Genomic DNA, 22594 nt, shown 5'->3' with positions numbered 1-22594 from the left:
CCAAGTAATGGGAGGCAGTGGAAAGATTGCCATTAAGCTCTCTGGGACAGAAGAGCCCTTTATCCGATAGAAGCTACACCCCTATAATTCATCTCCCAAGCAGGGAGGGGTTCACAGAATGGTGTGGCCTAAAAACCTCAAAGACCCTGTTCACTGTACCCACAGTCACTGGAATCCATGAGCCTGAGAGAAAGAAAACCCTGACTTTGGACAGTTCTGTTCCAGGAGCATTACCCAAAACAGGAAGGGGGAAAACAATGCATATGAGGAGTTTCTGGACTCACGGTGTCACAGGAACACTCAGCCAGTGACAAAGGACACAAACTGGGTTCTAGAAGCCACAAGGGAAAGTTTAGTTTTCTCTGTGCTAAGACTTTTCCCAGGCCACAGCTTTCTTTAGAGCCATTGTTAATTGGCCATGAGATTCTCAAGGATCTAGGTATCGTGCATACCTCTGGGAACTGAAGAAACACATCCCCTGCTCTCCTGTCACACACTTGAGAATCCACTAAGACAGGCATTGAAGACCAGAGCAAGCCCCTAGACTTGCTTCTGAACCAACATTTACCCAGCAACTCAGCATTAGGGTAAAGCTCATAGGCACAGAGCAGGAAGATTTAACATGAAGCAATGGCCTTCATATGGTAAAACTTCCCATTGGACCTACTCCAAGAAGAGAAACCACTGAACATTAGTGGAATAGCAACACATCAGAAATAAAGGTACACCGGATTGAAAATGTTGAGGACCTAAGATGTTTCAAGGAAAGACTTCATAAAAATAGTGTTTCTTTAAAAAATAGTGTTTTGCTGCATGAGAATGAAACATCTTGATTTCTCTCATAGTGTATGACATGGGAAGTGAAGGGTTAATCTGCTAACATGCAGAACATTCATAGTTTGTGAAATAGATGTCTGCGGGCGGTGGTGGCGAACACCTGTAATTCCAGCACTTGGGAGGCAGAGGCAGGAGGATCTCTGTGAGTTCGAGACCAGCCTGGTCTACAAGAGCTAGTTCCAGGACAGCCTCCAAAGCCACAGATGAACCCTGTCTCAAAAAAGAAAAAAAAGCGGGAAAAAAAAGAAAGGGAAGCTGTGGCTGTGTCATTTCTTATTACTCACTGATGAGAACAAAATAAGACCAGGGAGCATAACAACACACTTGCCTTCTCTAAGCCATGCAACTGCAATTGAACTTCTAAAACAATGTATAGGTACTACAATCTGTGGTAAGCATGAGTCCAACTAGGCTACATGGTGTGGACAGAGCCAGGCGGGGATTGGTGCCTAGTCTTTGCGGGGCTCCTGGTGATACATGGATCTGTAAGCTTTGGAGGTGGGTTACACATAGAGCCATGTGTGGGAAGAGCTGGCTGAAGAGGCATCCAGTACACTGACTGGGTTCAGCGTTCCCTAAACCACTGTGCAGGGTCGAGTGTGCTCTGTCTCTCTATCTCTGCTCACAAAATCAGCTTAAAGCACACAGCGCTCAGGCTTGGTTTGCCTGACTCTGTGAGCATGTGGATGCCCTGAAGCCGCTCACTGGGAGGCACTCTGCTGCTTTCTGAGGCAGTGAGATGTCCGACCGCTCACCTGTCAGAACCAAGCATACATCACGCAGTCCTCACAGTGAATGTTAAATATCACCTAAATTCCAATCAAGGCTGGAGTGCCAAGAAATGCCAGTCATCCACATCAGAAGAGGCTGTGGTCAACAAGCCTTCCCAGGCAGCTGATGAAAAATTAGAAATCTACAAGCCCTGAATTTGTGGAGCAAGTGTGCAAGTGTCATTTGATGGGAGCCGCAGAGACTTAGTGGGAGCGCGATATTCAAATGAGCTCCAACCAGACTCTTACTTATCTAAGACTTAAGAGTTGATGGAGCATTTAAAAGTACAGTGAGCTCACATCTATTTTACTCTCAATTCAACAGATGATGGATAAAACTCCGGTTGCTGCAGAATCCCCCGGGCTCAGTTCACCTGGCTCTAACGACAGTAATATCCACGGCTGGGAGGGGGACAAGGAAGATGGGTATAGGTGTCACATGGTAACCATATCCAAAGAGCAAGCAAGATACATGATGAGCAAGCCGTTTAGCCTTCGAGAGGAAGAGAGTGGAGAGGACTTCACAGGTTTTTCAGAGATACAGTATAAAGATATCTCCTTACTACAGCATACCATACCAGCTATGGCCAGAAATACTCATTTGATATTGGATTTCTATGACTACTGATAACATGTTATTACCATAACTAAAGTTCATCCACGTCTATCGAAATGCTTGGGTTCTATTGGCATGCTATGGCATGGAAAGGGACCATGGTATGGGTGGCCATTATACAGTGGGTATACTTAATACACACTTAGGACGTTTTTATGCAAAATTATGCTGTTTATTGTAACAGACCAGAGGAAGGGTGAAGTAATCAGGAAAGCATATATATTTTCACAAACAGGCAACTAAGTCAGGCAGACCAAGAAGAGGTGCTGAATGAGGGCTCATGGAGTGGGATTTATGTCATCACAGTTCTTACATGCCGCTCTTCCTGTCCTAAAGCCAGGTTCTGAACTAAGCCCGCAGCTTTCCTTGTTCTAGGCAACAGGTGCCTTGCTGAAGGTAGGGGACTTTTTACAACCAGAACACATTCTCTCTTCTTGTCTCTCTTCATTGAAACAGAGACTTTAAGTTGGGAAGACTGGTTCTCTAAGCATACCTTCCCACCAGCATACCCCAGACTCAAGGCACTTTTGTAAACAACTCCAGACCTTGCTAGATAAACATTCTTCCATTGTTTGCTGATTGTTCCTAAGTAGCATGGTAATCCTTCTTTGCTTTTCATACAAAAAGCAAAAAAAAAAAAAACAAAAAACCCACAGGGTAACACAAGGGGCTCTTATCCTATATCAACACCTCAAGCACTAAAACATCACCCAAGCAAACCTACACACAGAATCCACTAGACTAGACAGCAGCCTCCCTGTTCTTACCAGGAGAATCCTGCACTCTGACCTCTGGGTCCATGCCTCAGGCCACTGGCACCACCAGCAAGGGTACTGATGTCAGACAAGCCAGTCACAGCAGGCTGGGGTCATCTTGCTGAGAAGGCAGGGCAGTGGTCCTCAAGCTAACAAAGTTGTCACTGCCAAGATGCCCCTTGGTCCACAGCCCTGAGGTTCTGGGCATCCCCAGAGGTCTCCCATCCTTTAGAGGCATTTACAATCCCCCCACTCCACCTTAGCATCAATCATCCTTGGGACAATCATCTTTCCCAAACCCGGGGAACATCTGCACGTCTGGCAGCTGTGGATGTGGTGCTCGCATCCAGGGCAGAGGTGCACACATATTGGCCCAGTGAGTATATGGAAGGCTGAAACCCCACAGGTCTTAGCCCTGACTTGTACCCAGGAGACTGGGGAGGGTATTAGGGCCCAGGGGCACTTCCTGTCTGAAGCAACCTCCCTTCTCTGCGCTTGCCTCAGAACAGCCCTGGGGATGTATTTGGAACTCAGCAGACTCAGGCAAGAGAGCAGGCTGTACCCAAAGCAACAAAGCCACATGCCAATAAGACAGCAACCACCAAACCACCAACTTCCCATTTGCAAGCAAATGCTGGATCATTCACACCCTCAGGTTCCAGTGGGAAGGCCAGCAATGTGTGAACACCAACCAGGTCTCCGACTTCCAGACTTCCCGGGAAATTCAGGACTCCTGAGGTCTGCCCCCCAACACATTGCTTCTCAATGTGGATTCCCACCCTGCGAGCTGCAGCACTCACCATCACGTTGCCCTGCATCTTAGCAGTCTTGATCATTGCCTTTTCCTTCATTTTGTCCCACGTCTTGAATCTGACTTCTGGCCCAGAGAAGAGTAACTTAATCCATTGTTCTGGTGGGGACCCAAGTGAGGACCGAATCTGTAATTACTGGGTGGAGTTGGCGTTTTTAAAAAAAAAAACAAAAACAAAACACAAAAACCAAAACCAAACAAAAAACCCCACAATTCTGCCACGGTCCAGTTTTCTTGTCCCTCTGGGTTTCCAGGTAGATCCCACTGAAATCAACTGACAGGAAAGTGGAACCAGGAGCCAGGCGCTGGGGGTGCGGCTTGTGAAAAAAAGCAAGCCGGGAGCTGCGGAGCGAGGACGTGGCTGCCTGTGAGCAAAGGCGTGTGTCCTCAGAGCTGACTCTCAACACGCTATGAGTGACAGCGGTGTGGCAAGTGCCTTGTGCACTCCAGGACTCTGGGCGGGGATGCTTGGCTGGCGTCGCAGGTCCCCAAGGGCGGTGACACCCACAAGTGTGTGTGTACACGCGTGCGCGTGTTGGCCTCAGCCTCTGCTGAGCAGGACCTGGAAGCCACTGGCTGCAGCACACTTCAGCGAGCTTAGCTGCCAGGGGGATGGACAACAAGAGGATGACTACAAACAGGCTCCTGGGTGATCTCTGTGGGTGGAGCCAGCCGCTGTTAGGAGGGATGAGCAGCCAGCCACCAGTCCAACAGAGCAGAGAGCAGTGGCGCAGGGAACCAGACTCCACACGTTTGCTAAGAGTCTGGCGGAGGAGCTAGGAGCAAGTGGGAGGAGCCTGTGCCGCAGCTGATAAATAATGTGGTTTCGGGTTACTATGAGACACACGTGATGTCTCCATGGTTGCACGAGGGTGCCTTTGAGTCAGTGGCCTTGGCAGTGATGACTGTACACTATAGAGTCATGTGCTGGGTCCTTAGAACCCCATCTTGGCGACTGCTACCCCACACTAGTCACTGCCCCCCCCATTCCTCCGAACAGCCACAGTTTGTTTCTTCAGCACGATCTCCCAGGCCAGCACTCTCTTCCCAAAGTACAGTCCAGGGGTACTTCAAACCCACTTCTGTTTCTTCAGCTTTCTCTCAGGGTGGCCAAGTCTGGATACCAGGATCGCCTACCCAGAGAGTTCCCAGGATCATTCACAACTACCACGGTTTCTTCAGCATTATCCCACACAGCAGGGAGCTCCAGAGTGTGCCTGCAGAAGGCTGGCACATTCTTTCACAGACACACTCCAAAATCCAGTTGAAAACAGGCTTGGGGAGGTGTGTGAAGCGCGCCCTCGCCTGCCAGGGAAGGGCAATGGCGGACGCCAGTCCGATAAGGATTTTGGAAACTTCCCTCAGTCTTTTTAAAATTCACACAAAACAAAGCAAACAAACAAATAAAAATCTTTTGTAAGAAAAGACACAGGAGGCTAGAACTCAGAAGTGGCTTAAGATGATTCCTATACAATGTATGTGTACAATATAGTGTGTGTGTGGAGCATAGCCACACACGCTCCAAGTCTGTGGTAGTTCATAGACAGGGGTGGACTGCAGATCTGGTCTACAGAGATGAACGGAGGAGATAAACGGAGGACAAACACTTGGAAAGCAGCCTGTGAAGTATGCCTGTCTACACTACAAGTATGGTCTCTTCTGGAAATAATTTCTCCTGTCTGGGAGAGTGTATTTCTGCTTGTAGTATCTTGCTGTAGTGGCCAGCAGAGAAATAACCCTCTCTCCCAGAGCCAGAGGCCTAGGATAAGTCTTTTCCCCAATTTTAGGTGTCCCCCTAGAGTGGGTGGGCTTCCTGTGGTCCCATAAAGCCTCGGGGTGTCCTGAGTGGCTGGAGGAGCGAGGTGGCTTTCTGGGGCCTCTGTAAGGACATCAATCCCACTCTTTGGGATTCTTTTCTCTTGCCTCACTCCCTTCTGACCACTGCTTTCACTCATTTCCTCCGGGGTTATGGCATGGGGATGTGAATCTGGGATAGGCATAAACTTCAAGCCATGGAAGACTCAGGTTACCACTAGCTGGGTTGAATGAGAAATACCCATAGTTTTGGGCAACTGAATGATAACTCCCCAGCTGGTGGTCCTGTTGGGGGAAGTTTAGGTGGTAGAGCCTTGCTGGGGGAGTGTGTCATTGCGGGGAGGGCCTTTGGCATTAAAAGCTTCTACAGTACTTCTGCTTCACTCTCTGCCTGCATCTGAAGATGGGAGCTCTCAACTTCCTGTTTCGGCCATCATGTTTGCTGTTTGCAGCCCTGCCTCTCCTCCATGATAGACACATTCCTCTGGAACCGTAAGTCAAAATAAACTCTCTTAAGTCACACTGGGGTATGATATTTCATCATGACAGCAACATGTAATTCATAAAGCTGTCCACACTGGCCTTCCCTCACAGGGTGGGGAAAGCAAAACAAAAAAAGTTTTCCCCTTACTGTATTCATTGCATCTTTTAAATTACTCCTGGAAATGGAATGAAACCAGTAACCGTTGGGAGTATGAGTGCCCCTAAAGCTCATACAACAGTCACGTGCCCTGCTGCTCTGGGCTCATTGAGTTCTCTTCTTTCTGCCCTTTGTCCAAAGCCTACAGGGAAGTGAGGCTGAGTGAGAGGTAGATCCAAAGAGCAGGAATGGTAGGGAATAAGGCAGCCTGGAGGTTCTGAGCGCATGGCTAGGCTTACCTCTTCCCAGTAAGCCACTGGCTTCAGCCTTGTTCAGCGCTGGGGAGGAAGGAGTGAGGACGGTCAGGACTTAGTCCGTGAGAAAGAAAGAGGGCAGGAGAATAAGGGAAAAAATGCTTAAAATGGGATGACTACCATTTCATATTAATTTAGATCATATATTTTATAAGAAAAACGCTCAGGAAATCATGGCTTTCTAAGCCTCTTCCCCCTCCCAGCCATAGTAACGTTTTCTCTACTGCTGCATTTGTGAGCAGGAATGCTAGCCTGTCTTTTCTGTCACTATGAAGACACTCAGAGTAACTTGTAAATGATAAGGTTCATGGTTCTGGAAGTTGGCAAGTCCAGGATGGAGATCTCACATCTGACAAGGTCCCTGCGGAGCACCACACAGTGAAACAGAGCACGAGTGCTGACGTGGATCCTTTCTTTTTGTACACATCAACACATGGCATTCACGGCAGAGCAATCTCAGGGCCTCATGCAGCCCTGACCACTCCATCTTCTAACATCTTACCACACGTATTTGGCCAGGGCATTTGAAGACTGACCACCACGACTGCAGTTCCTAGGTTCACTCCCAAGCTTCAGCTGTCTCCTCTACTTTCCACATGGGCATACTCTGCTTCCTTTGATACCCGCGGGAAGAGTGGGGCCACCCAAGATTGCATCTGTATGGGTCTTTGAGACATGCCACGTGTCTAGACTGCAGGCCACTCACCTTTGCTCAGCACTGACTTGTGCCTTCCCCTAAGCCCTGGAAGGCTGACTCCTTGCCTGTAATCCAGCAACCATCAGATATGTCTAAACCTTACTCCATTATTAATTTCTGAGCTGCTGGCTTTAGCATTTAATTAAAGCAACTCTGGCTTAAGTTCATAATTTTGGCTCAATATTCATCTTTAAATTTGTAATTGGGTAATTGTTACAGCTCAAGAACAAATTCCTTGTTGTTTTATTTGTAATCTCTTCTTGTAAGTTATTATTTAAAAGTTAAATGTAAAAAATGTGATCACCTGAGTGCATTATTTATCTTCCTTTTAATTAAAATGCCTACCTAAATGTCCTTCAACCAATGAATATATAATGCCAATGTGGTCCGTATACACTATGGAATACTACTTAACTGTGAAGAAAAATTAAATCACAAACTTTGCAGATAAATGGATGGAACTAGAAAGATCATAGTCAATAAGGTAACCTAGACCCAGAAAGACAAACATCTCATGGTCTCTCCTGGAGACTCCTAGCTTCAAATCTGCAGATGTGAGTACATAACTTGTAGTAAATTCAGGAAACAGGCAAGTAAAGTAGAACCTCCAGGGTAGGGAGCTGGGCTGCAATAGAGTATAAGTCCTCTGATCAGGAAAATGGAACAGAGCGGGGCTCCTTAGGTAGAAGGAGGTGAATACAGGAGAAGACAGTAGGTGGGTAAAATAACAGTAAGGATGTCTGAAAACTATAGTACATGTAACTTCATATATATATAGTTTCAATGAACTTTTCTCATTTGATCTGACAGTGCTTCCTCTAATAGTCAAAGACCACCTAACAAAAACACCAATACCAGGCATGAGAATCCCTCTTTTGGGTTGTTGATCAGGGCTGTCCAAGAGACTCCCCAAATATGCAACCTTTTGCTGTTACCTATGGTTGCCTCCCTGAGGTGGAAGGTAAATCCTTATTGATGAAGATACATTGCACTTCTGAAACAGGGCCTAGAGACCCATGAGCTAGAACTGACCTGAATTCCTCCTCCCTCTAAATGAGCCAACCAACAGTCCAACCCAGCTATGATGCCTATGAACCACAACAATGGCCAGCATGGCACCATAACCCTAAGAGTGCAGTAGTGGCACACATAATTTTGCAGTAACCAACAGCTCTCTCATTGGACTTATGACCTTTTCTACAGGAGGGAAGCCGTGCTTGGAACTGGAAACCTGGCTAACTACTCAGTGCTAGAGAAGTCATGGTCACTGAGTGAGAATCTACAACCACTACTTTACTAAACCAGCACAATTCCAATGGCAATCCATAAACATCTGTCATTATACCAATAGATAAGTATAGTTCTCATCCCTTATGAAGGAAACTTCTGTTTTCAATAGATAGACGCCACTCCAGAAAAACACAACCAATTAAACCTCAACCTCAGAGTTGTGGAGCCCAGTCCCAGTGGATGTAACTTCAAGACACTCCCATACCTAAGCCTCAGGGAGAAAGACCACAAGAATTAGAGGGTTAGGTAATATTTTGTGAGATTGGGTTTTGTAGCAATATCAGAAGTTACATCCATAAACTCTCACCAACTGTCCAGACATGATCTGAACAAGGATGGCACCAATAAATATGACAAAGTGAATGGGAAAAGCCCATAAGACCTGAATCCTACATAAAGAACCATAGGCAACTGAAGAGATCTAGGAGCAGGACAGGTGGTCTTCCCCAGGGAAGAGCACACCAATCGATTTCCCAATGCCAAACAGTCAGCCCTGAAGAAATGCATAACAGGAAGCATTATACAGACAAATAGGTTATATTTAGAAACATATATATACACATATTTTTGTGTATATATGTGTGTGTGTGTGTGTGATAACAACTAGTGGAAAAAAGTGGCCATGAATTTGAAGGAGAGCAGAGAAGGGTATATGGGAAGGTTTGAGGGAGAGAAAATGAAAGGGAGAAATGTAATTAAATTATAATCTCAAAAATAAAATGTCTGTCTAAATAAAAACGGAAGGAATGGAGGCTTTATTTTGGTTCATGGTTTGAGATGACTTAGTCTTCCTTATAGGGGATACATGATGGCAGAAGATAAAGTCGTTTGCTCATATCTCAGCAGACCATGAAGCAGAAACGGGACAGCAAGTCAGGGGGGATCCACAACTCTCAAGACCCACCCTCCAGTGACCCACTTCCTCCAGTGAGGCTCTACTTTCTAAAGCAGCTACAATCTCCAAACACAGGACTACCAGCTAGGGACCAAGGATTCAAACACAGGAGTCAGATTTTACATCCAAACCATCTCAATGGGTGAGCAACATAAAGAAATTCAACATGTAAAAACTCCAGTTTATCGAAGAGAAAGTCAAGGCTTCAGGGGAAAAAACATAGTTATTCTTAACCATAACCTATTTTTTGCACATTAAATTTATTACTAGCTTTCTTTAGAATGTAATCATTTTTATTTTATTGAAAGCATCATTCACCTTATATAACTTGATTTACTCATGAATTTTCAGGAAGATAACTTCCGAAAAAGTAGGAATGATTGGCATTAGCCTTACCAAATACACATACCTGCCAACAACAGTATAAAGAAAGTGTGTAGCAAATTGTTCTTTGTCTTCTCTTAACCCATTGAGAAATAAGACAAATTAACTTCAAATACATCTTCACACTAATGAAATGTGATGGGTTTGATTATTGAACATGTGGCCCAGTCTTTGAAATTTTAGCATCTTATGAGAGATAATAATGTGAATCACATTAATGATGGTACAGATGTGTTTCAGGAATAGAGATGTCAGTGCTGGGGGGGGTAGCTGGGGCAAATCACAGAATGAGCTAAGGCAGGCGGTGCCAATTGAACTACATCCCAGTATTGATAGAATGTGACCACCAGGGACCAGGAGGCAGGAACGCAGCTTCTGCAGAGGGATGTCATGAGTCGCTCAGAAAGTTAGTACAGAGGCAGGGGTGTGTGTGAGGAAGCTATGAGAGGAAGGATTCACAGGCACTACTCACTGGAGTTCCGGAAGCCAATTCCAGTAGGAACTGGAACGTCAGACCTAAGTCCTAAGGGACAATGATGTGTCAAGATCCGCAGTCAAAGAATGAGATGACCTCTCCTCTGATCAGCCCTTCAGTGGTGGAGGCAGGAGTGAGGCAGGGTGTCTGACTGTGAGAAGTGGGATAATGTGGGCACCTTGGCAGGGAGATACACAGGGTTCATCCCTGTAAACTAGTGAGTACGGGGCTGGGGAAATGGCTTAGTGATTAAAGCACTCCACAAGCCTGAGTGTTGGAGTAAGATCCCAGAAACCCACATGAAGGGTACACATGGCAGCGTGCTTGTAATTCCAGCCTTGAAAGATGGAGATGAGAGCCCCAGAGCAAGCTGGCTAACAAGACCAGTGAGTACTGTGTTTGACTCTGTCTCAATGAACAAAACTGAAGGTACATTCAAGGATTATTAGTGATGTCAATCCAGGTCTCCACATGCATGCACACACATGTATCTGTCAGAATACATGAAAAAATGCATAAACACACATGTACCACACATATGCCATATAAAACAAAATAAAACAAACAAACAAAAAACAATCTACTGAGTCCAGCCTCGCTAGGACTCACACCAGCACCATCCCCATCATCATTTACAGCCTCACATTGACATCTTCTTAGGACACGTATGAGATATCATCACCTCACTTAGGGCATTTGTCATTTAATTGCTTGGTCAGTTAGAATACCACTTCATAAGTCATCACATTTGTCTGTGTGTGCATGCATCAGTTCTGTCATAGTAAACTGGAGACGACATAGCCAGCCATTCCTCTGCATCCTTATACTCTCAAAACCTGACTGACTGACAGTCAATGTACAATAAGAGTGTCCTTAACAACCAAAGCAATGGGTGAAGGGACATGTGTATTGCCACCTGCCTTCAAAGAGACCACCAAGAACCAGACAGGATCACATTTTACAGTAGAGGCCCTTTAAAGCCAAGGCATATTGGTCTACTGCTGAAGATAGACGTGAGAAGGAGTGTGTTTACACGCACTTAGACTTGGCTATGTCTGCTCTGCTGAAGTGGATCAAGCATCCTAGAGCACGCTAAGTTCATGTGTTTATGAAAATCATCAAAGACAGCTTAAAATTATAACCAAGCTTAAGTTGTTCAATGAAAGTGGCTTAGAGGTACATTCATAAATTTATCTCACTCACTTTTCCATAAGGTGTACAATGATTAAAAATGGGTCAAAAATCTATGTATATTTTTCAAAAAGATAAGAAGTTAAAAATAGATAATACATTTTTAATTTTTTATTGTTTTTATTTCTAACGCAATGGGTTATTGAGTTCACCACCGCTCTGTCCCAAGTAAAATTGTAAATACAGCTGAGTTTAAAAATACTCAGCAAAGTTAATCCATGGGATAGAGATGACTTAGTGGTCAAGAGCACCGGATGGTTCTTGCAGAGAATCCAGGTTCAATTCCCAGGACCCACATGCTACTCACCTATAATACCAGTTCCAGGGGATCCCATGCCCTCTTTTGGCATCCACAGGCACCAGACATATGCAAGGTGAGTATGCAGGCAAAATACTCAAATACATAACATAAACATGAATACTTTAAAAAGTTAATCCATCAATTATCATTGCTAGGCTAGGCCATTAACAGACATTGATTAGTCAATACAGGCAATTAATTAAGAGAAAGTTAAGAAATGTGTGTTTATATATTTTCATTGGTATTCTAGAATCACAGAGGCAAACTTAAACCCACAGCCACCCTTGGGTACCCTCCTGCCTTGGCCCACTAAGTCCTTACTGTGGCCCCTCAGCATGACCTTCCCATTCCTGCCACTGCTCAGACCCGGGGCTGGTGTCCTTACACCTGACTCATCACTGTCACTTCTCAGTGCCTTCACTGATGTCAGCACTCCTCCATATGCTCAACTGGAAACATCAGAACTACAAAGTACACAGTGTCTCCAGTAAAAATTCTTCTGGGGCTTTCTATGGCTGCAAGAGCAGCGTATGGCTTTTCAGGACCTTGGAGAGCTGCATCTCCTATCCTCTCCCAGGCCTGGGTGAGAGCTCCATTTTCCTCTTGTTTTTTCCCTCTCCTACTGAACTCCCGCCCCTGTCTGCTTCTTCTCTCCCCCAACACTCTCTCCTTTTCCCCTCATTCTCCCTTCCCTTTCACACTTTCCTTCCCCCTGCTTCTCCCTTCCCTGTTTCCCTATCTTTCTCCTTCACTCTACACTCCAGGCACACCAGTCTGATATAGTCCTTGTATTTACCTACTCATTATCTGCACAGGAATACATATCTGCCATTTCCTTCACCTCAAACATTCTCTCACCTTTCCTCTCTCTATTTAAAAATAAAACAATCCATTTTGATGAAGTATGACATCAGTGGAGAAATGCATAAGCAGGCTTATTAAGTTACAGTCATGAGGTGAGCCCATCCAGGAAATACTGGACAGGGTAGGAATGTGACATTTAAGGTATCTATCTCCTAATCTGGGTGGTGGTGGTGCACGCCTTTAATCCCAGCACTCAGGAGGCAGAGGCAGGGGGTCTCTGTGAGTTCGAGACCAGCCTGGTTACAAGAGCTACTTCCAAGACAGCCTCCAAAGCCACAGAGAAACCTTGTCTTGAAAAACCAAAATAAAAAGTATCTACTAGAATTCTTCAGTATACCATCCTTATAACAGCAACCTCCCCCAGGCAGTCACTATACTGACTTCTAACTCTGGCTAGAAGTATCTAGTTTCTCAGAGCTTTAAACTCTGTATAAATGGAGCCAATCAATGTATAAACTTTTGAGTCTGGCTTCTGTCAGTAGGGCATAGGATGGAGAGACACAGATGTGTGCGGCTCAGCTAATCTCAGCTGTGTATTGCTCCTTGGTGTGCACACATCACAGTTGGTCCATCCTCTTCTTGAGTAGCTTTGGAACTGTTTGTTAGATAGGTGCTCACATAAATAATGTCACAGTCCCTGTAATTATTTTGATCCACAAGTCTGAAAAGTGTCTAAGGACCCCACACCCAGATACTGGTTTGTTATATGGAGTATGTTTGATTTAGATCACTACTGATGGACTGGTTTATTTATGAAACATTATCACCACAGTAATATATACTACATCACAGCTCCAAATCTTTACAACCTTTGACAATGTCACTGGATATTTTAGTTTCATTTCTGTTACTATGGCAAATAACCTGAGATCAAGTAAGTTGGAAAAGAAAGGGGTTACTGGGCTCACAATTCTATATGACAGTCAATCACTGAGGGGAAGTCAAGGCAGAAACTTGAAAACAAGTTATATGACACCTGCAGTCAAGAGAAGAGGTAAATAAATCCATGAGCCTGCTTATTCTCAGTTAGCTTTCTCTTTTCCTAATTTAACTGATATTACTGTTTCTGCTTTGGAATAGGTAATGGGTACCCTGTCTCTGTTTGCTCATAGCACTTTTTAGGGAGTTTACTCTATGTCAAACATGCTTTAGGATGTTCTTGTCTTTGTTTCCATCTGTCTGGAGTTCAGAATGTGTCTTCAACCTGTTGGTTTTTCTCCTACTTTTGAAGCATCTCATCTACAGCAGTTTGCTTTCTAGCTTTCTCTCTCCTCTCTGTCTAGAAGTTCTGTCATATCTGAGATGTCTTCACACAGATTACATTCATGACAATCTTCTATGCTCTTTTTTGTTCACTTCCAAATCTCTTCATCTGTGTGACCACAGAGACTACCCATTCAGTAAGATCCTCATTTCATGGGTTAGAGAGATGCCTCAGCGATTAAAATCATTGCTTGCTCTTTCAAATTACCAGGGTTCAATTCCAAGCACCCACATGGGAACTCACAAATGTCTGTAACTCTAGTACCAGAGGACCCAGTGCTGTCTTATGACCTCTGTAGGATCTGACATGAATGTGACTCACAGACATACATGCAGACAAACACACACAATTAAAAAGATCCTCATTTCATATATCAATTATTTAATTTCTAGTATTTCCACTTGATATCTTCTCATAATTCTGATTTGGGTATGTCTGCATCTTGCGTTTCTGAAGTGTGCTAGCTGCATGGAATCTCTTTGGGGCACTGTCTTTCTCCTGTCTATCCATCTTCAGCTGTTTCTATACCCTTTCTCAGTAAATTTTGCTTGGATTCTTCACACCATCAATATATTGGTGAGAACCATCTTGGCCCCAAGCTGTCTGGTTTTTTTCCCTTTGGCTATTGTTCCTAGCAAGCAGTTTGACTAGGCAAGAGTGGGCAGTCTCAATCCTGCCAGGGGCTGTGTCTGCAGAGTGTGAGCTTCACATCTGATTATAGCCCCTATCTCTCTGATCTTAGGATGAGCCCTCTGGGCTCTATCTCAACCAGGTATAGTTTCCATGCCTCTAACTATCTCTTGGTCACATGTATGTGTAGACTGTGACCTACAGCTCTTATGTGCAAATAAGCAAAAATCATTTCTAAATAACAGCACCTGTCTCTCCTTTCATCTCTTTCTGCCCTTGCCTGCTCAAGTTGCCCCCTTCCCTGGTGTCTGTATGATGCCTGCTTCCTATCCCAGATTCTCTTGACAATGGCTTGCTACCCCTTCTGCCATTTCAGGGTCAGTGTCCCCTCACAGGTCCTTCCTTTACTAAATAGCATTCACTTTCACAATCCACTCATTCATACCCATTAAGACTTTCCTGCCTTCCAGTCCAGAATAAACACACTCACAACAAGCTCTCTAATTCTTCAAAATATAACCCCACCTATGTTATTGCTAAAGATGCAAATCCATATCAGTTTCCTATTGTGAACTTTTAAATCTGTAATATTAGACTTTCTGCATTGTAAGAGTGAGGTTAATGTTGTTATTCATTTTTTTCTAGATTAGATATGTATAATGATTGTTTTCAATGCCAAGTTGCTACAACAAAGAAGCAAGAAAGAGTTTTCAGTTGAGGGACTGTCTAGCTCAGGTTGGCTTGTGGAATGTCTGCAGGGAACTGCCTTGATTGTTAATTCAAGTAGGTAGATGCAACCCACTGTTGGAGGCACTATTCCCTAGATTTGGGTCTTTGACTATGTGAGAATAGAGGGGGCTTGCAGTTAATTAAGGAAGCCATTTTGTGCCTGTTTTCTCTCTGTAGAATCATGTAATCAGCTGCCTGAGTTTCTGCCTTGACTTCCCCTCATTGATGGAATGTAACTTGGCATTACAAGCTAAATAAACCATTTCTTCCCCGTGTTTTGTTTTGTTGGGATATTTTACCATAGCAACTTAAATGGAACTATCCAATATAACCTTAAATGAATTCATGTATTTTAAATGCCATAGGTATCTAGCTACAGAGGTCTTTAATAGGGCAAGATAAAGGTTCATTATCACTAGTTAATGTATACACAGGTCTTTGAAGCACAATTCAAGAGAAGGCTTAAGGAAATACATTTCCTTGGGTTGGGGGAATGGCTCAATCCACAAAGTGCTTGTAACACAAACACAAGATCCTAGGAATGGTCCCACAGAACTCAAGGAAATGTAAAAGTGCAGGGTAGTACATGTCTGAAATCTCAGCACTGGGAAGGAGGGGATGGGTAAAGATCCCTAGGGCTTGCTGGTCATCCAGGAGCCAGGCTATTTGTGAGCTTCAGGCCAGTGAAAGATTCCATTTCAAAAATAAAGCTTGTGTCACCAGAGGAAGGATGCCTAAGGCTGTCCTCTGACTGGCACATGCTCATTCACTTCACACCCACACACCACCATGCCCACTCTCCCCCAAGGAGGGAGCTTTATCAATGGAGAGAGGGTGCATCATGGTTGGTGTGTACCAGGGATTTGGTGCTGATTCTTTTGAACCACTTCCTCCAGTAAGCTAGGAGAACCAGGCATCAATTTCTCACCCAGCTAAGAGCTCCCTGCTAAAAAATGTAACTCTAAGATCCTCACATAAATGAAGAGATTCATCCAATGTAACATTATCATTTAAAACTGTAAATAAACAGAAGATTTGCTAAATCGATGAGAATTACTCTGACAACCAGTGGTGTATTAGATTAAAAAACACACACTTACTATATCACCGGTCATTTAAAGGGACTTGAATAAAGATGATGTGTGTCAGTTCTCACTGTCAGCTGTGATGCATGATGGAGAGAAGCGAGGTTCTGGAACATTGCTTGCCACACCATGAGGTTCGTGCTCAGGCAACTGTGGGCAGTTCAAATACAGTTCCTGACATAAGGATCACTCAAGTTCCCCTGGGATTATGTAAATATGGAATCTCAGGCCCCAGGCCCAAGACTCTGCATTCTGCACACATGAGTTCTCAGCTGAGAAAACACACTCAGGGAAAAACTTCCCATTATGGCAAAACACTGCAGATGGGAATATTGTTGCTCCAATAAGAATGGAGTAAAGAGCAAGTGCCAGAAATAAAGGAGAATGAGACCGGGTGGTAGCAGAAGTCTCCAAATGTGTATCTGTGGGGATGATCTGTCCCAATAGCCTTGCCCATGATGATGCCAATTGCAGCTAGGGGGCCCTGCCACTGTGGGTGACTGACACCGAGAAGAACAGATCTCAATCCTAACGGCAGGATTCTAAAGCCGTGAACCACAGAGAAAAGACTCTTCAAAGTGCCCACGGGTGGCTGAGGAGATGTCTCAGTCAGTACACTGCTTGCTGACTCACAAGCATGGGGACTTGACACATGCCTCAACCCTGGAACCCATGTGTAAATCTGGACATGCTGGTACATGCTTGTAATCCCAGTTCTGGGGAGGCAGAGACGGGCAGGTCTTTGGAGCTTGCTGGCAGCCAGTTCATCCTGCTCACTGAGTCCCAGGTGCCATGGACGAGAGTCTCATGTAGAATCTGGATGGTTGCTGCAGAACTTCACCTTAGATTGGCCTCTGCCTTACATGTGCACGTACATGCACCACCCCACCCCCAATATACACAACCTAAGTAGAAAAATGACTTCTTAAAAAAAAACTATAAATATGGCTTCACATACCACGAAAGAGGTAAAAATGAACTATGTGGTACCAGGATGTGTGTAACTGAGTTATGGACACATTTGTCATCTGTATCCCAGCTGTCACTTGGGCTTGTAGGTACGAGGTGACACCAGCATCACAAACAGGGGAAAGGAATCAGTCCTTTCATTTGCATTCTGAAACTCAGTCCTGAAGTCTTTTGCTGAGAAGAATATCAATAAGACAACCACCCCACAGAATCTAGAACAGGAAACAATACCAAATGCATCATTCAGTACCCGGCACTCAGCACCCCCTTCACATAGCACCAGCACTAACCAGTATTATCCAGCACTCTCACTGCTGCTCTGTCTTTTCCTCTGGCTGCTCTTTCTATATTACCCTCCTCGTGTGTGTGTGTGTGTGTGTGTGTGTGTGTGTGTGTGTGTGTGTGTGTGAACACTGCTATGACCACTGTCTCTTACATTTACACAAATGAAGTATTCTTATTACCTGTATTGTTTTATCCCTGTGCTCTGATGTGATGCTCATGTTTCACACTGCCTGAGTATAGAGCATGGTATAATTACTATCACATACAGTTAAAAAAATGTGTCACCTTGCCTCCTGAACATTGGAGACAGAGATCTACTTCTGAGCAGGTCAGGCTGGAAGGGCTGATGGGTGCTCCGGCCAGACATGCTCAGATCCACTACCCTCACCTCCTGGGGTTCTTTGAAATAAACTGAGATTATATGCAAGGAAAGATGCCCCTGTCCCTCCTCGGTGACCAAGACGAAACCCTGTGAGCTTGAGCAGCATAGGCCTCCTTGGAGGTGTAGAAACATGTGCCACACACATTCCTTCCCATTAGAAAAATCTCGCACCTGTATTTAAAGATGTGAAATCATAGCTCTTGTTTTTCTGCTTTGAGACTATTAAACTCACAGCCACAATGGGCTGTCACTTCACACCAGCTAGACTCACTCTGATGACACAGTCAGATTATAATGAGCACGGTGAAGCATGCGAGGAAATTGAAGCCCTTGTAAATACCAGTTTTCCATGATGTCTGAGGTGCCCTGAATACAGACCCAAAAGAAATGAAAACATATACAAGCACAAAGTTTAGAGCAACATTAATTATAATAGACCAAAGGAGAAATAACCCAAATACCCAAAGATTCTAAAACAGAAAAATAATTGTATAAGAAAATCTGTGTTTGTATATAATGTGCAGTGAGCTGCTATTTAGCCATTAAAAGGAAATGGGTAAGGGTACATGCTACCACACACATGGAGCTTTACAAACACTTTGTCTTATATGAGGATTCCACAAAAGGTTACAGGATAGCATATAGAACAGGAAACCACAGAAACTCAAAGTCTTAGAGGTATGTGAACTGGGTATGAATTAGTCTAATAGATTAAAGAGGCAAAAAGAGACAGAATATCTTAAAGGTAGAAAAATTAACAGTTCTAGATCTCTACAAGCATGTTCCAAATCACTGAATTGTGCATTTGGGTGAACATTATATTATGATGGTTCTACCCAGTGCAGCTGTTGAGCTGTAGTCTGGAGGAAGTCAGAAACAGTCTGCACTGAGAGACAGTTGTAAAGTCCTTACTTGAAAGTACCCTAGACTGCAGAGAAGTCAGTGCCTGATAGGTAGAGTAGACAAAGACAACCATGCATTGAGAGCAATTTTCATTAAGATATTTGGAGACACTTAGAATATAAGAGAACAGTATTAAGAAACTGAAGAGATGGCTCAGAGGTTAAGGGAACTCACTGTTCTTGTAGAGGACCTGGATTTGTCTCCCAGCATCCACATGGGGTGACTCACAACCATATGTAACTCCAGCTCTTGGGGATCTGATGCCCTCTTGTGGCCTCCACAGGCACTCTCGTAAACATGGCATAAACACACAGACATATACCCACACATAATAAAAATAAATCATCAACAGGGAAAGCAACATTGGGTTAGGTCAGTGGTTATGGCACACTGGATGAAGTGCCTGCTGTGAACCATAAGGCTGGGAGGGCTGGTCCTCTCTCTAATACATGTGCCCACAGGCCTGGAGACCTATCTGCCATCCCAGAGCTTAAGAGGAAGAAACAGGGGCCCCCAGAGCAAGCTGGCTACACAGCTTAAAGGAACTGGCAAGCTCCAGGTTCATAGAGATGCTCTTCCATCATCTTCAAGAATGAGAGAGATGGAGGGAATCATCACCCAATGTCAACTTCTTGCCCCAACATGCATGGGCACACACATGTATGTGCACTTGGAAACACATGTAGACATACACACATGCAAAAAGAAAACACATAGGAAAAGAAAACAGTGTTTAGGTTACCTCATTTGGCTTGTGTTCCCTATAAAAGTATAGGCAGAATATGTTTGTATCTACAACTTCATCTAGCAAAAGTCCTACACAGCAGGAGGATGGTCTGGAGTTTTATTTAGGTACACCACTTAAAGACATAACAAAGTGAAGCAAATCTAAGAGTTGATGGCGCGAGTGAGCTGGGCTGGTGTCTGTTGCTCACCAGTGCAGTGGAGACATTACTAATGCTGCCAGAGATGAGGGCTGACCCATGCACAGTTACAGAGCTGAGATGGTAGAGTGGAGCCTGGCATCTGATCTGACTTTCTGGATTTTACTGTTTTATTTTCAATCAACCAATGCCAACTGTTTACTAGCATAGTGATGTTTTCAGCCAATGATGACATGGGAAGATCAGGGCAGGCTCCTGGGCTGTGTCTGAGCCTTATCAAGGACCTGGAATAGAGTCAGCTTTGTCTTCAGCTATGTGTGGCATGAGGTTTGGTTTGCAGTGTTTCAAGACACCTCTTGCTTGACAAATGGTTACCCAGCAACACACACACATCTCTGCATCTTTACTCACGCTAATTGACATGCAGATTCTTTTCAATAGCAATATAATAGAAGGGTTTGATCAGATTTGAACTTCTCTGTTCCCTAGAGCGTCAGTGAATTTTTCTTACCAGTCTTGGTGATTTGTGAATCTTCTCAGAGATGTTCAGATCCTGGTTTGTATAAACAACTAATCATCAGATGTTTTACATTTAAATTTTATCTATCTATCTATCTATCTATCTATCTATCTATCTGTCTATCTGTCTATCTATCTATCTATTATTGCTTCCAAGGCATGCAAGTAGAGGTCAGAGAACAACTTTTGGGAATCAGTTCTCTTCTTCCACTGTAGGCTCCTGGGATGAAACTAAGGTCTTCAGATTTGAACTCCTACTGCCCTACGACCATGCTTTATAATGAGACCTTGGTCTAATTTTCCACTGGGTGAGGCCACACAGAAGCTTTGCATTTGGGGACGTTAAATTGCATTGACGATCACTTCCAGTATTTTTACAGCTGGGATTAGTTTTATGCACACAAACTGTAATGGGTCTGTGGCTCAGGGTAATTGTTATTGTTAATAACATCAATCCCACCGCCTTAAGTTTACAAGGGATTTCATCCTAATATATAAAGTTAATTATCCTAAAAGTTCTAATTGCCTAAATATGATCTGAAAAGAATAATTGTCTGTGGCAAGTGTGGAGGAACATTTAGCACATGGTAGGATTGCTGGAGAGAACAGTGTTCCTCTACCTGATGCAGGGAAATGCAATGAAAACGCAATTCTGAACCACCTGCTACTTGACAAAGCATCTCAGTGTGATGCTTTTAAAAATTAACGTTTCCTACATAATTAAAACAGGAAAAGTAGCACTGATGATTAATTCATGGGTTCCCAGTGCTGCCTGACTACTGTGTGTGTGTGTGTGCACGCACGAACACCTGTGTGTACACGTGTGTGTACATGTGTGTGTACACACGTGTGTGTATATACACATGTGTGTGTGTGTGTGTGTATTCTATGTTGGCTGCTGGAGAGATAAGACTAAAGAGTTTGTAAAGAGTTTGGAAGCCATGTAAACAATTCCAGGGTCATGACTGGAAGAACAACAGAAAATGCCCAGGGCAGGGAGGAGAAGTATAGAAGTATTCCCATCCTGGAGGAAAGTTTTGTAATTGACATGTTTTGAAAAACTCAGGCTAATTTTGGGAAAAACACTAAGGACAGTTTGGTGTGGAGGACTCATAGATGGGTAGCCACTTTTCAGGGCCCGGGGGCGTTGCTGGAAGAGAGTCAGAACTAGACTAGGGCAGAACAATGAACTCAGGCTGGAACTCCTGACAGAACTGAAGTTTTCAGTGCAGGGTCATTCTGGCCATCCCTTCTGTCCCTGTGAGTCAATCACTCACTCACCTCCTGCCTCCTCCCTCACAGACAGCAGCACCTGCACAGCACAGAGGAGGAGTCGAGGAGCCAAACACTTTATGTTGTGTTCCATGCATCCATTCTCATTTTGTGATTTAGAGGAGCAGCTTAACAGGCAGCGCTGGAGACATCTGCTGTATCCACAGAATGTAACCCTACAGCAACGGGTTTCTGAATGACAGAGCCAGCCTTCACTGAGTGTAAACACCAAGTGACTGTATCACCACCCACCATGGTAAACTGTCACAACACAGCCCAGCGCTGCCTTAATTGTGGCAGACGATATCCTAGGCTGCCTCTGCCACCTCCACCACTTAGCACTGAACTCTTTCCCCTTCGCAGTGAGGGATCTACATATGGAAAAGGAAACAGCTCACTCATCTTTAGTAAACATCTCCACTTAAAGCAGGCACGAGGAAAGTTCCACAAAGCAGGAGTCTGCAAGATCAGTGGACTGATCTCCCACAGACATGAGAAAGTATTCCCAGGCAGACCTTCCAAGGAGCAAAGCACTCTCAGAAGCGTGTGGCAGGATCACCTGGATCCTGCGGTGTGATGTTGGGACTGTATTATAATTGAGTTGACATCACAAACCACTGTCACAAGCAAGCTCCAGATGTGCCCTGAAGAAAGAACACATTGACAGTGTCACTACTGCTGTTTTTTCTGGATGCTGGAAGACTTGTCTTCATATTGCTGTAGCTGCCATGGACCCAGGCCCTGGAATGACCTTCTCAGAGCCAGGAAGCAGGGGCCTGGCTCTGGGTGATTAAACTTCCCATGTTGTGTCCCTCTCAAAGATGCACGATAGTTTCTACACATCTGCAATTAGCAAGCTCATTCTGACTCAGTTTAGTCTCTTCCAGCTGATGGCAAAGAAAATTGTCATTTTCAAGCAAGACAGAAAAGGAGAATCAACAGAAAGCAAAAGCCTGTAATTCAAGATTGGCTGGCAGTGTCTCCCAAACTGTCCTTAGGAGACATATGCTAATGACCAATTAGAAGGAAATGTAACAAACACATCAGTATGCAAATGGGCCTTGAAAACAAATCACA

General features: G+C 44.3%; 1 protein-coding gene across 2 annotated transcripts in view; it reads right to left on the bottom strand.

Annotated features, from left to right (window-relative positions):
- The window catches only part of Dpp6 (dipeptidyl peptidase like 6), an 890647-nt gene that overhangs the window by 801428 nt on the left and 66625 nt on the right, over positions 1-22594 (bottom strand). Inside the window, exon 1 of one of the 2 annotated variants that reach the window (XM_013123748.3) lies at positions 3779-4476. The exons of the other annotated variant lie outside the window; for it this stretch is intronic. Coding sequence (XP_012979202.1) covers positions 3779-3829 — 51 coding nt within the window. The 5' untranslated portion in view covers positions 3830-4476. Of the gene's footprint in view, positions 1-3778; positions 4477-22594 lie in introns of those variants that run through there. 2 annotated transcript variants of the gene reach the window in all.

Source organism: Mesocricetus auratus, unplaced genomic scaffold, assembly GCF_017639785.1.
Source record: "Mesocricetus auratus isolate SY011 unplaced genomic scaffold, BCM_Maur_2.0 Super-Scaffold_100676, whole genome shotgun sequence".
Taxonomy (NCBI): domain Eukaryota; kingdom Metazoa; phylum Chordata; class Mammalia; order Rodentia; family Cricetidae; genus Mesocricetus; species Mesocricetus auratus.
This window is presented reverse-complemented; position numbering and strand designations above follow the sequence as displayed.